General features: G+C 39.8%; 1 protein-coding gene across 1 annotated transcript in view; it reads right to left on the reverse strand.

The window, feature by feature from the left end:
• The window catches only part of aff2 (AF4/FMR2 family, member 2), a 211890-nt gene that overhangs the window by 63656 nt on the left and 130112 nt on the right, over positions 1–18122 (reverse strand). The window contains exons 6-9 of the mRNA XM_054793060.1: positions 14456–14542; positions 11915–11951; positions 7718–7778; positions 3350–3404 (exon numbers count right to left, since the gene is read on the reverse strand). Of these exons, the coding sequence (XP_054649035.1) occupies positions 3350–3404; positions 7718–7778; positions 11915–11951; positions 14456–14542 (240 nt within the window). The remainder of the gene's footprint in view (positions 1–3349; positions 3405–7717; positions 7779–11914; positions 11952–14455; positions 14543–18122) is intronic.

An 18122-nucleotide genomic window follows, 5' to 3' on the forward strand; every position in this document is an offset into this window, starting at 1 on the left:
TTTCTTTTCTGTTTATTCTCTCCATATCCATCTTGTAATGTCATGCTGGAGGCATAAAGCAAGAGTTCAACAACTTTGGAGAGATTCACTTTATTTCTCACAGTAAGCTGGGAGAATGATTTGCATCTAATGTCTGTGGTTTATATATGAAGATGCAAAGAAGCAGCCACCTTTAGTTCCCAAAGTAAAAATACCATTCAATCTTCCCGACATCATTGTGTGACTCACATCCCGATGAAATCGACGCAGCATAACCTCTTGAGTTATATACAGTATCTATCCAACTGAACAAATATGGTGCAAGCATGCTTATCAAAACTTGGAGTGAGACTCCCAAAGTGCACTTTAGCATTGCTGTAATCATGAATATACACATTATATAATTAAGGAAGCCACTTGCCACAATTCTGTAATTAACACATCCACTTTCGGCATGATTACAATAACTAAAACCACTACAGAAAACCTGCCAGCATTCATAATTATACTATCAGCCCATAATTATTCAATTAGGTGTTCCATCTAAAAGCGAGTGAGAGGAAGTGGTACATTTAATTAGCATTTCATGGACTCCTTGATGAGCACTGACACGAGTGGGGGAGGGTTGGTGGCCTGACCCCACCACTGGCATCAGAAGTGCACAAAGATAGAGATGGAGACGATTCTCATACATATTCAGTTCTGTGTGTATAGCATCTGGTTATTTATGAATGAATGTGCAAAACCCTTTGGTAAATTTCTATTGGTAGTCCAATTTGATTAAGTGAACGCTTTAAAACTCATTTCATGCCACTCGTGGTCCTTCATTGGACTGTGACAAGTGAATAATTACGGACACTTACTGTAAGAGTTTAACTGTGACACATCCGCACAGTGATCAAATTCAATGCAACATTGTATGACAAGTAAGATTGGTAAAGGGAACCCTCAGCATTCAGTCAAGTATGCCTCTTCTTCTTATATTAATGATACTGAAGTCACCATATCACAAAACAGTAATTCCTCGTTTATTGCTGTTTGTTGGTTCCAGACCCAACCGTGAGAAGTGAATTTCCACAAAGTAGGATTTCTTACTTATAAATAAATCAAATATTTTTGTAGTTATAGCGCAGAGAACCTCCTTAAGACCTTCTAAATACTGTTTTTAACATTATTAGAGCCCTCTAGACATGAAATAACACCCCTATAGTCAATTTTACACTTGCATTACCCAATAGAGGAGACATAATAATAAGACTTGTGCTCGTGTGTTGCTGTAAATGTGTTCCGGGAACGTGGACAGGAAGTGACGTCGGGGTTTCAGAGTTGATGTTTACCTTGGCGTGGGTTACAGACGCAACAGCAGCCCGTGTTAGGGATTTTGTGCCATGTCTGGTGCTTGTGTGTCTCACCGAACATTACACATTACATTACTGACACCTAGTGACAAGTGTAGAATACTACATATCATCCCAGCATCTTTGAATGCATCTTCTAAATGCCTTTTATTTGTATTTTCATTCATTTAGCCAATGTTAAGCTTGAAAATGCTTCATTTAGGCAAAAAATACATAATATTTGCTTAAATATGCATTTTTAAAAATTAATATAGTTTGTACGACTGTATACTCTTCAGTTGTTTTGTGGTGCTCTGACATAAATTATAAATACTGTACCAAAAGAAAGAGAAAACATGCTATGTAATAGAATAAAGAATACATAAGCGGAAAAATACATAGTCAGGTGTTGCTACAATGAGGAAGGACAATGTCGCTTATGTTTTTTTTTGTTCATGTTTTTGCTTTCATTTTGTCTTCCAAGCAGGAGGCAGACTCGTCTGATACAATGCGTCAAAGAAAAGGAAAGTGAAAGTTAAGAGTGAAGTGAAATTAGACATGACAGAATGATCAAAAAGTGAAAAAATCAACACTGGTTGCATTCCTGGTCCATGCTGCTCAAACGCCACAAGCATCATGACGGATAAAGATGGTCCTCTTGAACATGTGAATGGGTCACATGGACGTGAATGTATACAGGCTAGATAAAATGTTATAAGTCCACTTCGTGCTTCGAATTTTGCGGGTTCACTCTAATATGGTTTTTCAAAAATATATGAATTAACAATCATACTGTTTTGTGGTGGAATACAGCCCATTATTAGACAAACAATATGCATTCTTAAGCAAAGTTCATGTAGTCTATGCCCAAATCAAGCATTTTCAAGAATAAAAGTGGCTAAATGAACTAAAAAAAAAAAAAAACATGACATTAAGACGACGCATTTAAAGACGTTGTGATATGTAATATTCTACACTGGTCACTAAGTATTAGTAATGTTGCATTAATGAGACAAGAGCCACCTGGAAATACTGTACAGAACAGGAAGTAAAACAACAACAATAAGAAACTCTGCCGATGCTAATGTGTGAGTTTGTAATATGTCTTATTTTCTCTTATTATGTCTACTATATTGGGTAAACGAGTATAAAGGTGACTATAGGGGTGGTATTTTATGTTTAGAGGGCTCTAATAATGTTAAAAGGTAATGCATTTAGAAGGTCGTAACCATGTTTTTTTATGCTCTAACTCTGAACATATTGGATTTATAAATAAGAAATCCCACTTTGCAGAAATTGACTTGGTCTGGAACCGATTAACCGCGCTGAACTAGGGATTACTGTATATTTAAAGACAAAGCTTTGTTAGTATTAGTTAATAGTATTTTCTTTTTACATTGTACCTTTTTGCACTATTTTACCCATTTTTTATGTTATTTTGTTTCTACAATGTGCCGCGGGCCAATAAAAAACAAACTGCGGGCTGCAAGTGGCTCCGTCGGCCATACATCGGACAAAAGTCTTGGCACACACATTATGATCATTCATTCCTTGAATCTTAATTCAACATCTTCTCAAGACATCTGTGCTCCCAACTTTGCGGGAACAGGTTCTCCACTTTTATTTTCCAGCATGACAGCAAGCAGGAATGTTTGCGTGACCCCATCAGTGACGAGAGATTTCTGAGCCGGGCCTGCTAGTCCAACACTAATGAACTTTTACCTCTTCTGAACGAATAGATGCACCCCACCTGCAGTTCTTGTAGTTGTCACGGTCAATACATTTGTCCATATAGTTCCCTAATTACAAGCTGATTGCAAATGGAGCTACGCATGATTCAACTGATGACATGAGAAAGGAAATTAATTGAAATTGTGGATGAACGCTTTCAGTGAAATGGATGAAACAGATGTCGAGGCTGATGAACTAATCAGTGCAAAGAAGATCTGGTTGTGCATGAAAGAAAGGCAAATAGTGGAAAGACAAAACGGCGTATGATATTGACAAATGGATACGCTGCAGAGGGAACTCACCTGTTGTTCGGCCTCTTCTTCGTCGCTGCTGATCTTCAGGTCATCCTCCAGCATTCTGCATAAATACAAAAGAACATGTTTGACTGCAGCCCTGACCGCAACATCTGCTTCAATTAGCTTGGAAATGGCAAGCTGTGAGCTGTAAAGTGTAGTCCTGGCAAATGGATTAATTACATAGCCAAAGCCGCGCTGGCTAATGTGAGGAGCTGAGAAAGAGGACGGTAGACAAGGCACTGCGGTGAAGAAAAGCCAACCAGATGTTCAGAGTTTGGAGAAATAAGCTTGATTGTTTTTTCACCTGGAAACTTTTTGTCTCAACAACTGCTGACCTGCTGCCAACTATTCTTTGGTAACAAGAGCGTGTGCTGAGACGAGAGAACCCACTCCGTCGGGATCAATTTCTCGTAGAGAGAAGTTGATTTCACCCTCCGTTTGCAATGAAATAAACCTATACAGGTGGTCCTCGGTTTTGTGGTTACGACACTGTCCCCTAAATTCATTTAAAAAATCATTTTGTTCCTTAAACATGAGACTCACTCAAGAACTAGAAAGGGGACATGTCAAAAGGGATTTTTAGTCTCCTGTCATTTTTACAGTCCAAAAACAATCTTACGCTGTATTAAAAAGAGATTGGTCAAGCACTAGGACCATGTGGAAAATGGCCGCTCAAGCTGAAGCCGCCCACAAACTCATCAACTGGTTGCGCCGATTGTTTTGGTAGCGTGTGATTGTCGTCCCCGCTGTCATTCCATGACTGCCAGGACTTGTACACTGGTGTTTTTGTGAGTTAGCCATAGCCCGTGTTCATCTGCCACTGTAGCTTGTTAACATGTAAGACAGCCACAGAGATAAAAGTAAGGCGTTATCTGTCTTTTCTTCTTTTCCATTTTGTTATCTGTTTATATTGATATGTCCTTCATGTGTTCTGTGTACAGTGTGAGTGGCTTAGGTGCTTATTTAGGTTTAAATTGTAACTTACACCAAAACTCGACTTATATCACAGTCTAGGAACGGAACTCGTTCCAACCCCGAGGACCACCTGTATGTACGATAGAAACATGTACTTGTGAGTGTGTATAAGATGACCTCCCTGGCAACAAATTATTCAGTATTTATGTGTCGTGCATTGGCAAGTTCCCATGTTTTATTGTTTTATATAAACCATCCACGCACGCTACTGTTATTTTGAGATAGCATTGCTATTGTTATGACAGGAGAATCCCCTAAAGGGATTTTTACCACCTCACGAAGCGCGCTCTTCAGTGCTCTCACGGCTAAAAAACACTCTCCGGTGTTGTGGTGTTTTCAGATGGGACCGTGTGAGTCGTGAATGAGTGAGGCGCAATGAGAAAAGCTTCACAGATAAGGGCGCAGTGCAGCACATAGGCGATGATAGATATATTTGGATAAATGAAAAATGGAGTCATACTTTATTTCATAAGAAAGGACAGATGGGAAGAGGGAGATAGGGAGGTAAGATGGAGATGATAATGACGGGGAAGAGGAGGGCAAGGACCCAGGAGAGTGAATGGTAGCAGAGGAAAGGAAATGTGGAGGGAAAATGAATAAAATGCAAGGAAGAATGAGTCACAGTAAGTAACTGTAGTAAGTACATTCAACCTTTCATTGCACTATAAACCACATTTAGCAACTTAAATGGAACCTCACACCTAACTATGAGGAACTACAGAACATGAGTTCTCACAACCAAATGAAAAATAAGGATAATAATTGAAAATCCACCTCTGTCAAATAATTAACATTTTAATCAGATTAATCGCAGGTTTCAATTTAGTTAGTTAATGTTTGACATACACCCATTTTTACCGTATTTTATAAATAGAAATAGAAATGACAGGAGAGGAGTGCATATGCTGCACTTGTATTTGTTACCAGCTCCAAATGAACATAAAATTTAAATCAAGATAAAATATACCAGACGTCTGAAAATCGATTTACGTGTCACTAGATCTCGTGACACAAGGTTACAACGTGACGAGATTAAATACAAATCTCTCCAACCTCTCCAACTAGGCTCCATATCCAGTCCCAAGGTTCTTCAATCGGTTCTCACAACTGCAAAACCTACTATTCCTGCACCGGCTGACTATCTGGTTCATCCAGCAGTACAGAAACAAGCGATGAAGTGGATGCTCTCGCCATCTGTGGCTACATCTTGGCCCGTTCTCTTCCCTAACCCACAGGTGTCAAACTAATTCGGCCCGCCACGTTATTTTTTGTTGCCCGCGAAAGCCTGGAAATGATGCATGTCAAAAATGATTCCTGTCAATTTTGACAGAAAATTTGTACTGCATGCAATTTGAAATTGTTATTTTTGTTGTTGGTGGTTTGGGCGGAAACAACAGTTGTCACTCCACTGTATATTAACGATTGTCGTTTTGCACCACAACTGAGTGCAACCAGTCTTGGTTAGGTCATGCCTCAACCTGAGTGAATAAATGCGTAGCTCTTGCTTAGATTAGAGCTGTTCTATCTAGTTGTTGAGCATGAACTGATGAAGCCTGCTTGGAAGAGAGGCGAAACGTCTTCTAAGACAACCTTAAACAGTCCAGCTGCACACACATTTCAGGAAAAGCTGCGGCCCTGTGACGGCAACCATAACCGTGATGTGGCCTGCGATGAAAACGAGTTTGACCCCCCGTCCTAACCCTTCTCCAATATCCCCAATCACAGTCAGTGATGTGACCTAACACTGTCTTTTCTTTCTTCTCTCTCTTTCTTCCTTGTCTGTCGTCACTCTAACCATGATCTGTTCTGTGGTTTTAACAATAAATTTGCAATGCAATTGGAGCAGGAGGTGTGTACCAGACTCACCTTTTGCAAAGCAAAACTTGTTCCGCCAAAATAATCATACAGTTCACTCATACAGCATGACTAAGCTGCTGAACAGGACAGGTTAAAAAAAAAAAAGTAAAGTATCCGGCGTGCAGGCGAGGGGGGGGCGCAGATCTCTACCTCCATACTGCCGTGCAATGTAGGTCTGAAAGCTGCAAAAACCCCTCCACAATGAAACCCAACCCCTGACCAGCAACAGAGACAAGAAGACAGAGCTTGGAAACCCTACTTCCTCACCAGGCAACTCCTCACCTTCCTGGCGAAACACGCATGCATATCCAAAGTGTGGTGTGGGGACCATCTGTGGAACATGACTCTTTGCAGAAATAAAATAAAAAATAAAAAATTGAGCAAAAAGGCATAATGTACTGTAACTAGAAAAAGCAAAAATGTTGATACTCATGAGGCAGATTTGTCTTTAAATATATGTATCACAGTTTTTTTTTAATTGTATTTTTTTTTTTATTATACATATCAAAGGATAGCTTGACAGCCCTAACATATATAGACAAAGACAAGTAGATAAGACAATAACAGTGAGCTACCATTGTTCATCTACAAGCTGGAACTATTAATGCTGACACCTCTATTGAAAAGTCAGCATTTCAAGAAATGCTGCAAATGTTAGACAGTACAAATTGACTGTGAGAAAATACACGCCACAAAGGCCAATTCCGCAACTATACAGAATGAAAGATGACATATTTTATATATTATTATTTATTATTCCTATTATTGTTACATATCATAATTGGTTTATTTGTTCTCAAAAACTGTTGGCAATAATATAGTTTAGCCTCAATTTGTGGGACAGCAAACATTTCAAAATGCACATGCATTTTTTTTGTTCGAAATTTGAAACGTGACGTGGCGAGGGATGACTGTATAGGTACTGTAAATAGTATGGGTGTCACGAGACACCAAACTCACGAGATGAGATGATGCACGGGATTAGATGGATAGATGGATGGATAGAAAGCTAGATGACAGAAAAGGAAAGGGGAATGTAATTGTGATTAACAGCTCACCATTCGTGGATGGAGAGGCATATCCAGTTTTGCACTCATGTGGGAGCAGATTGAGATTCCTTACAGGTTTCATCCTTAACATGCATAAAATCTAACTTTTGATGGACTTAAAAAGCTGCGGTTGGACATGTTCTGTTTGGTGGATTTAGCAAAACATTCATTTTGTAAAACAAAATCATCAGGCCCGTGTGGTAGATTTACAAGTAGGGATCCCACCCAGCCATGAATCCTGCTGTGTTGCTTCGCCAGTGAAGTGGAGTGGGCTGCAGCTAGAGATGTTGCAATATGCCCCCGGCTCACGTTAAATTAATGTAGCTGCACTTTCCCGCTCTGATCCACACAATCTTTTTTCCCCCCTCTCCTACCAGCAGTGAGTTTCATCCACGAGTCCAACTTAATTTTACCTTGAGGCAAATACAACACTGGGTCAAAACTTCTGTGTGTGTATGTGTGCGCTATCCTGAGAAAGGAGAGAGATACTTACGACTTCTGTGGCGCCGCTGGTGGTTTCACTGCAGGCTTGTTAGATGATATAGGACAGCGCTCTGTAACACAACAGAGGACATTTAAGTGTCGCCATTTAGCATTTGTTGTTGTGTGTGTTGATTTGTGTTTGACAAGATGTGAAACTCATGCCTCTTTCTATGCTCGTTATTGTAAAAAAAAAAGTTTGTTGTCTGATTTTTGGGGGGGTATTTGTATGATCTTCCAAAAGTCTGGCTACAAGAGGACATTATTTCTTTTTTATTACAGCCACTGTGTAATAGTTGTAAACTGTGTATCAGCAATACTGCCAATGCAATGCAGCCTTGTATCAGCAATACTGATCCGATACCGATACTTTGTGCATATAATGTGTCTGGGTAATTTTAAAAAGTCGGGTTCACCTTTTGCGGACTCAGACTTCTTTTTTGCTTTTTTTTTTTTTTTTTTTACAGCGTATGAACGTGCATTGTTTTCTGCTTCCTGATTGGCTAAGGGAGACCCCGCGTGTTGTGTTCTGCATCCTGATAGGCTAAGGGACTGCAGACCATTGTCAATCAATCTCCTCCTGTGCACTACAGAATGCGTTCGGCTTGCCAAATGTACATATATGTTTGCAAGTTTTATCCTCGACCCACCCACAATGTCCACGAAACGTTCTGCATCGTGAAAAGCACCTGCGGTCGCACCCAAAAGGCAGAGGAGGATGCTAAGCATTGCACAAAAGGTTGGACATCTGCATATGCTGAATGAAGGTAGACATTGCGGCTCTACAGCGCCATTACGAGGAGGAGGAAAATACAACAGGAGCGATATGTTTTCACAAGGATACAAAAACGCTGAGTACAGCAGCATGGCGCCAGGACGAAGACTTACGGTCAGAGGAGTGAAATATGCACGAGTCAATTAATAATATCTTGTGTCCAACCTCGTAGGTTGCTCATTAAAATTGAAACAAAGGTTTGAACTTTTTTGAGAGTGTTTAAACAAGAGAGAAATGTGAGAAAATGTTAATGCCTGTCTGAGAAAAGTGTATAAAGTGTATGGTGAGGGGTTTTACAGCCTTAAAACATATATAATAATTGTAAATAAATAAAGATGGCTACTTTGCGGATGTCACTTTTTGCGGGCTATTTCGGGAACCTATCCCCCACGATAAACGAGGGAACACTGCATATTTGAAATGATAGCATTGCTCATAGCATAAAAATACGACACATCAGAGCTATGTATTTATGTATTTTAAACTCTGTATATTGAGTATATTGAGTATATTTACATTATAGCCTAGCTAATATACAAATGAAAAAACCTAAATCATATAAAATATGTAAAAAAAATTAAGTCTTAAACAATTTAAAAAAGAAAGTAAGTCAAATAACAAAACCATGAAATGTATTAATTATTAAGATACATGTAAATGTAATAACAATAAACAAAATATCTTTTTTTTCATCTTTTTTTCCTCAGTCAGTTTATTTTCTTCTTATCCTCTGTTGTGTAATTTTTCATGCCTTTCCTGGTTATTGCTTTTGCCAGCTCTTTTTGCTCCCCCCAGGTTACAAAAACATTTCCTTTGCTGACTATGGCATCCACATGAGTCATATTTTGTTGTGACTCACAGATCCAAAAACGCATTCTGCATCATTGTTCTATAGAGGGGAAGGGACCTGACAGGTAAATCAATTATAATTTTTCAGCCCCCCCCAAAAAAGATGCTTGTTGTCTCAAATATTCTGTCCCTACAAAGATAATAATGCTCAAGGTTCATTTAACAATGGTTTTATATCATCCATCCAGTAATATATTACATAAGGTGCAGGTGCATTTGAGTGTACAGTTGATCACAATTAGTGTATATTATTACCATACCTGGCAACATTTGTATTTGAACATTTTCCAGAAAATAAGAGAAATTGTGGTCTTTCCACCAGAATTTCCACCAGCACCAACAGAGGGTGCTGAGAGTTGTCAAACAGACCAGAAGCAGCGCTGCTCCAACAAAATACAGGAATTTATCAAAACCGGAGGTTCCCATGAAACAAGGGGGGAAATAGGAGGGTTGACAGGTAAGCATTATTATCCGATCATGTTCCTGAAAACCGTAAAACTGCACTTTTTGGGGAATTTCGCCCATCACCCGCAACCACGATGCGAGACAAGAACACACGTCTTTCCTTTTCCTGTGCGTTCTAGATTTCCATGGCGCGCTGCCCATCATTAGGATTAAATTTCGCCTATCAAGCCCTCTAAAAACATCCAAAAATCGCCAACAATGCTCTATTTACATGCCGTGACCTGCATATTAACCAAGCCATAGCAACATTGTTATTTTAGGGGCTAACAACAAGGAACTACAGTACTTTTCTGGTGAAGATCGACTGTGACTGTGATCCACCGGTCAGCTTTTAAAACCTATAGCTCCGAGGTTCCCAAAGCGGGGTACACATACCCCCAGTGGTACGCCAATTGTCATTAAAAACAATTACCGGCAAACAATCAGAATTACAAGGACGGAAGGAAGGAGAGAGATCATGTAACTGTGTGTGAGTCCTATGGACAAATAAGTAAATGTGTTGTGTGTTAAGAGTGTTTAATCATGAAGTTTCAGGATGGGAGAATGGGGATTCCCCTGAAAATGAGGTTTTATCGCGGCTTGTATGTATTTTGGTACTTTTGATAGTGCTTTATCATATTTGTTAAACTTTCCCTTTCAATTTTATGAAATTAATATGCACACTTAGATCACAGTAATTCTTCAAAGTGCAACCCATTCAAACGGAAGGATCCCAATGTCCGGCTGAAATAAGATATAGGACGAATATGTAGAAATATGACCATGCAAAATAACAATTCTTCAACCATAATTACTACTTACTATAAAATTAATTAAACATGTTGAATATTTCACGTTCATAATGATTAAAAAAAGGTTTATGTTTTTGAAGTGTTCAGGAGTAGGGGGTCCATGGCTTCAGGGCAAATGTCTGAAGGGGTACGCCACTGTAAAAAGTTTGGGAACCACTGCTGTCGCTCTTCCTCCTTATATTCAGGCTAAAAAAGATAAGGTTGTGGATCCTCATTTGTCCAAAAGTAGTCGTCGTCGTCAGCAAACACAGAATGCGGTCTCTATGCTGTTGTTGCTGACGGAAGTAGCATTAGTTCCTATGCAAATCTGCGAAATCAGTGCACCAAGAAAAGAAGTTCATGCTTAAAATGACCAATACTGTAAGTATTACATGTTATCATGAATGTGCCTTACATTGTGTGTTACTACATAGTTGGAGCATGTATATAAATTGTTGGATGTTTTTTTAGAGGGCCTTATAGGCAGAATAGGTGACTCCCCATTAAAATCATTTTTAGTGGAAAACTGCCAGGATGACGGCTGGCTATCTGGAACGCACAGAAAAATGAAAGATGTGTGTTCTTGTTTGACATAAGGATTGTGGATGATGGGCAAACTTCCAAAAAGTTTTCCTTTAAGTCCTGTTTACCTCTTGTGTTGAGGTTAGAAATTGTGACAGTGGAAGAGAAAAATGTGCCAATTACAGCTCCCTGTATTAATTTCATATTGAATGCCAGTGTGTTAAAAATAACAATGTGGAGTTTGGCGTTTGCACCGCTCTCCCTTACACATGTAATTGTCCCTGTTTGACTCTGAGGTCTTTAAGGCCCAGACTGCAGTATTCTTTTTCTTTGTCAGACTTTTGCACTATGCATGTCTGTTAGCAAACACTCTCTTGCTTAGTATCACTAGCAAAAATAAGCAAAACGTATGGTGCAAACTGGTGAAAGAGACCTAAGGTTCACTACACCTTGTTAGGATGCACAAAGACTTGGGTCGCCCTAGGCTCTGGCAACCCACGCTAGGCCACTGCATAAAACAGCTAAAGACCTCAGAGGGCTTTCAAGTTTTAGTGCTGATTAAAATAACTGATGATACTGAACACCAAAAACATGCTCAATTTGTGCATGTTCCTTTGCTAAGTTGTGCAGTATAAGAGAAGACACAATTCTTGTCAGATACGCTGCCTGGCCAAAAAAAACGTGTCCAATGAAAGATTGGATATTTGCCCAACCAGTGTATATTTGGGTATGTTTTGCTCTTGTAGGTGGGACTGCTTTTACAGCTTAACACTGGAAAGTGTTAATGACTCTGCACCCTGCAGGGGAGCGCTGATGCTGGGAAACTTACTCTGAGTGTTGTAGCCTGAGGTCACATGCTGCGACTCCTACGGAGAGAAATAGGGATAAAAGCAGAGGCAAATGTGTTCCATTAATAAACCATCAAAGGTCATTATTGACCTCACATCATTAGACTGACTTCATTCCACCGCATTACGGTCTTCTTCTCATCTCTGGCGACATATTAATGCAATCAGAGCATGGGAAACCTCACTTTCTGACTGAGGTTCTCCACAAAAAATACATTAAAATACGCTATAGTGTCATTCTTTTCATTTTTATTTTCAAAAAGTTCCAATCTTAACAGAAGCTGGACTTAGCTTTGGTTGGTGAGCTTGTTAACTGGGGTGCTCTTCCCTCTTTATTATTACGTTCTCCTATGAGAGGCACACATGCTAACAAGAAGGCAACATCCGTGCTTCTTATTACATCTCTCAGTAATACGGTAAATATCACAGTCAATACATATTTCCATTACGTTCCATTACGTTACTGTGACGTAAGTAAAGTTTGAGTGTAAATTGGAACTTATTCCTAAATTAACTCCAAATCACTCACACTGTACACGGACCACATGAAGGACAACTGGAAATATTGTGAAATGAAAACATTGTCCCAGGCTAGTTTAGAGGATAACCTCCTCTTCTCCTCACAGATCTTCTTGGAACAGTGCACAGAATCCATGATCAGTCTAGCATTCATTAGCATTCAATAACCTTTATCCTTAATGATGGTCGCAACAGTTGAGTGGTTCGGACCAAAACAGCAGCCAATATTAGTGGGTGTGTCAATCGCTGAGCTTTTTAGGATGTTGATTTTCACTTCCATGCTGATGGCTGTCCTTTTCCTTGACACATTGCAGGGTTGTTATTCTTCCCCAGTGTGGCTGAGCAGGCACACCCTGTATCTTTCAGCCCACCGTGAAGCGAATCTCAAAATGAACTACAACACTTTGTAACATGGAACGCTGTACCACCTGTATTATGTATTTTTAAACACCGTCCATCACCGTGGAAGTGAAACCAGGGTCTGTTCCTTTGAAATTTACAGTGTAAACTTGCATCTTTTTTATTACGGCTTTATGTAATGTTGTATTTGATCTTAAATAAACCGGTAAACCGAGGACTTTCTGTTCTGTTACGTATAATACAAAGCTGAGATGTTTTTGCCTTCAATATATTACATTTCTTAGCATATTTTGACCTTCATTGGATTTTTAGCGCACTTAATAATCAATAAAAAAGATGAAAAATATCAATTCACGATTTTGAAAATGTTCTGTACATGGCCTTTGGTATAGTATGTAAAGTATTGACATGGCTGCCTTGTACAGTATTTGCAGTTGATAATGCAGTATTTCCATGTCTTATAATAAGCGTAATCTCAGTCTTATGGACCCTCGTTACATTGCGGTTCGAACATCCCTCACTCTATCATAGTTTTTTTTTTAATTAATCCATTACTAAACAATTGCTGTTTCGTGGTTGACTACGGCCCATTATTTGTCAAAAATGATTGAAAGACAAGTCTTATGTCGTACTTGGCCAGTAAAGCTAATTCTGATTCTGATAAAGCTGATTCTGAAAACACCGATGAGACATCACATTACATTCATTACATTACCTTCACACTGCATGGAGTCAGCCGTGGCATGTCTGCCACGATAGAGTAAAAAATAAGTTCTCCTCCCATTCTGTGTGGAAGTGGTACGTTTTTGGCTTCTTACTTTGTCCTTCTTCCCCACTCCGCTTTGAAACCCTTTCTTAAGTTTAGAATAAATAAATGAGTTAGCTCACTAGCATCCCATGCATAAAGCCGTGGGCATCTCTTGTGTCCCTGCAGTGATCCTGTAGCCCGCGCATTAGCAATGTGGTGTAAACAAAGAATAGTAGGAGTGTAAAGGTGGCTATTAGGGTGTTATTTCAAGTCTACAGGGCTCTAATAACGGTAAAAAAAATTATTTAGAAAGTCATAAACAGGTTTTCTATGCTCTAAGTATGAAAATATAAAATTTTTAACATCAAATCCTACTTTTTGTAAATTCACTTACCACTGTCGGGCCTGGAACCTATTAACCGCAATAAACGAGGGACGGCTGTACAGTGTTCCCTCCTTGACAGTGGAGTTTTTTTCCTAACCTATCTAATTAATATGATGGAAGAAATCACTATTTTGCTGAATTTTCCGCAAGTCCCGCACGTTTCACAGACCGGTTAGCGTGGCTTGAGATGGGGAGCTGCTCAGATGCAGTCTTAATGGCAACGGCATTGGCTTACGGAGATTGATTTTAAATATGCACAGCAAATTCATCATCATCGTCATCACCCAAGTTGCATATTTTTACCCATACTGGATTAAAAATATTTGTATTCCGTTGTTATTGTATTATCAATATATTTGCTGTACGTTTTCTCTACTCTCAAAAGATGCTTTAAAACATTTTTTTTGTTTAAATTGTTCAGATTTTCACTTATCACCGGTGGTTCTGGAGCGTAACCCCCAATACGGAGGAGGAGAGAACACTTTAATGACACAGGTGAGCCTTACTAACCTTGCTTGGAATGGGGAACTTGGTCTGATCAGCTTTGCCTGGCGTGTGAATGGCAGTAAGAGGGGGTGGCCAAGAGTGGGTCATCTCCTAAATGCAAACACACAATCACACTTTAAGTATGCCTGATGATTCCATTTAAATTCGTGCACCACACTGAAGAGGCATTGTGCAAAATTACAATGCTGGCGTTGAACAAATCAGACCGCTTGGATGCAGAGGAGCAGAGTCAGCATTCTGTTATGGTTGTGTTGACTCGCACACATCCAACTGGACTGCATTATTACTCACATTATAAAGTGAGAAGTGTATTGGAAGTTGGCAGCACACTCGCTTATCTGGGTATGAACTAAGTCCAAAACGTTCAATGGTCAAAAGAAAAGCTGCTTGCATTAAAATCTAAGCAGTGGTGGTACTGAAGCAACATTTGACATGATTTAATGACTAATCACATCTTCCTTTTCACTTCAGTTTCAGTCTTGATATGTTGGAGATTCAATGAGTTAACAGACGAAACAAGATGCCCACCAGTTTGTGTTTGTGTGTGGGTGTGAGTGTGTTCTTCACAGCTATTGAATCCACTGGGTTGATCCTTATACCACATGTTGTAAAAATGTGCGTGTCATGAACGAGTCGTTCAAAACTCATGGGACTCACGGGTAGGAGTCTTTCCTTAGTTCGTTGACTTACTCACCCCTGTTACTGCTAGCTAAATTAAAAATGGAAACCTGGTAATAAATATATTACCATTTATATATATATATATATATATATATATATATATATATATATATATATATATTTACTTTTTATTGTATTGTATTCTAACAGTTGTTCTTTCACTGATATTGAAAACGTTATTTCAAAAAAATGTTCTTAATTTTTCATCTTTACAATATTTTTCCAAAATCTGATAACGTCAATGTGGTATTTCATATTTCAACAGGCCCAAACACTCACATGTTTTTACAAAGACGCTCACATCTTCTTCCGCTGTGGAACACACAAGTAAACAAGATGGCTGTGGCGCTCCATCGTGGAAAAAGATGCGAGCCTCTTCGTCACATAGACACGAATGGAGAGGTGACAGTGCGCAGGTACACGGCGGGAGACAAACATAAAGCAGTGCGATTTGTGAGGTCAGATTTTTTTGAGTAGGCATTTTTATGATGCAAATGTATTTCTCTTTTGAACACGTATTGTTTTGAGAAGCCAAACTCTTTACTTAAATGTCCCAGCAATTAAGCGGAACTGCGTTCCTCATCACCGAAATCCGACCAGAACTGGACTCGTGGGACCAATTGGGGGTAAGCCACTGTTCAAGTAGTACACTGCTGATGGGGATGTCATACCACAGGTCAAAAGAGCCGAACTATCCCTTTAAGACAGGTGACTGTGGCTCAAGACCCCAGCATGGTACTTTTTATTATGCTTTTTATTTAATTAGTGACTGCCAAAAAAAATTCTAGCCAAATGCAGAGCCTGCCACTGCACTGATTATGTCTAGCTTGGGGATTGTAGCTGCTGTGTCCACTATTGATTAACTAAATACTTGTCAGTCTATTTTCATCCATTTGTGAACACAAAAATGAAGTTTTGGTGTTAAAATATGGCTGTTTGATATGTTTCTACACACCAGAATGCGTCCAGGCATTATGTAGTGTATTAAAACAGACTTCTTCAACAACATTCTGACATATATTAAACACGTAAGTTTTTATTGTATACGTATTCTTTTAAATAATGACTTACTTCAGAATTTTTGGAAGTAGTTTGTCTCATGGTTGGTGTAAAAATTGCCCCCTCCCTCTGGCTTTGTCTTCTTCTCTTGTGAATTTAATGTCATTAGGAGCGGCAGCACTCCTAAAAAACTACTCTGATGATAACTCCATCATAAATATTACTAAACGTGACTTATACTCCAGTGCGACAAGAAAATACGGTATATTATGCATTATACCTAATGAAGCGTCTATTCCATTCCATTCCATTTTCTTCGGCTTACCCGGGTCCGTGTCACGGGGGCAGCAGTCTCAGTAGGCAAGTCCAGACTTCCCGGTTCCCGGCCACCTCTACCAGTTGCACTGGGAGGACCCCGAGGCGTTCCCAGGCCAGCTGTGGGACATAATCCCTGCAGCGTGTCCTAGGTCTGCCCCGGGGCCTTCTCCCGGGTGGGCATGCCCGAAAGACCTCACCAGGGAGACGTCCGGGAGGCATCCGCACTAGATGCCCGAGCCACCTCAACTGTCTTCTCTCAATGTGAAGGAGCAGCGGCTCTACTTTGAGCTCCTCCCGGATGACCGAGCTCATCACCCTATCTCTTAGGGTGAGTCCAGCCACCCAATGAAGGAAACTAATTTCAGCCGCTTGTATCCACGATCTCATTCTTTCGGTCACAACCCAAAGCTCGTGACTATAGGTGAGGGTGGGAACATAGATCGACTGGTAAATTGAGAGCTTTGTCTTCATGCTCAGCTCTCTCTTCACCACGATGGTCCGGTAGAGTGACCACATTACTGCAGACGCTGTGCCGATCCGTCTGTCGACCATCCTTCCCTCAGTCGTGAACAAGACCCCGAGAAACGTGAACTCCTCCACCTGGGGCAAGACCATGACGCTTCTAGTTAGTGTAAATACATACGTCAATGTAGTCTATGACTGAAATAGAAAGACAAATAAAAATAATAAACCCAAGCTACAATCAGTTATTCATGTTTATTTGACTACACTTGGAACACATATAGACACTGCCGAACACAGGCTACTGAGCCAAAGGTTAAAGTTTACTGATGTATAATGCATTCCCTCAGTGGAGTGGATGACTCATCAAGATGACTCGTGTATTAGAGAGAGAGCAGTGATATTTAACATAATAAAGAATTTCATAGTACACCCAGTCTAGTGCATGTGTGAGTACTGCATGTCTGCAATTCCAATGCACTTAGACTGATGTCTGTTTTGTTGCTAGGCAACTCTTCTCTGACATCATCACAGGCACATTATGCGAGTGAAGATGTTTTGACAGACGGCACCCCCTGATTATGCACATGTGTGTATTTTAATGATGTGTGTTTGCTTCAATAAATGTGTTGCTGTTGTCATTGTGAGTGATTATCTCTGTCACACAAGCTCACCCGAACTGACTCACACACAGACATACATATCAACGTGATTTTCATCTCATTGTTGTCATCTGATCCCATGAACGGTTATTCAGTATTCATTACAAGAAGAATATGCAGACACTGTTGACTGGGTATTCTAGTAGGGTATCTACAGTATGTTGTGGCTCCCACGTGTCTAGTGTGTCGCTTCATGTGGTTAAATACCAGCAATACTCCACCATTTAGTCATGACTGGGGGTATATTTAAAAAAAAAATGGTGAATTTCCAGTGGAAGAATTAGAAAGGGGCCCCTAATGCAACTGACACTTGAAGGAACATGAAAAATCAGTAACGCACTTTGATTTTCAGCGCTGAGTCGTATATTATTTGCGCCAATAAAGGTGTTGCCGAACAAACAGAAGGGCTGAAGTTGTCTTACGTGGTTGTTGATAAAAGACTTGCATGTGGAATCGACCTTGCATCCCACCGTCTGTTTGAACCCACTTATGCAAAATATGACAATTGCATGTTGTTGACCCTTGCTTTCTTGCGTTCTTGTTTATAT

The sequence above is a fragment of the Dunckerocampus dactyliophorus genome, chromosome 11 (assembly GCF_027744805.1).
Source record: "Dunckerocampus dactyliophorus isolate RoL2022-P2 chromosome 11, RoL_Ddac_1.1, whole genome shotgun sequence".
In the NCBI taxonomy this organism is placed as follows: domain Eukaryota; kingdom Metazoa; phylum Chordata; class Actinopteri; order Syngnathiformes; family Syngnathidae; genus Dunckerocampus; species Dunckerocampus dactyliophorus.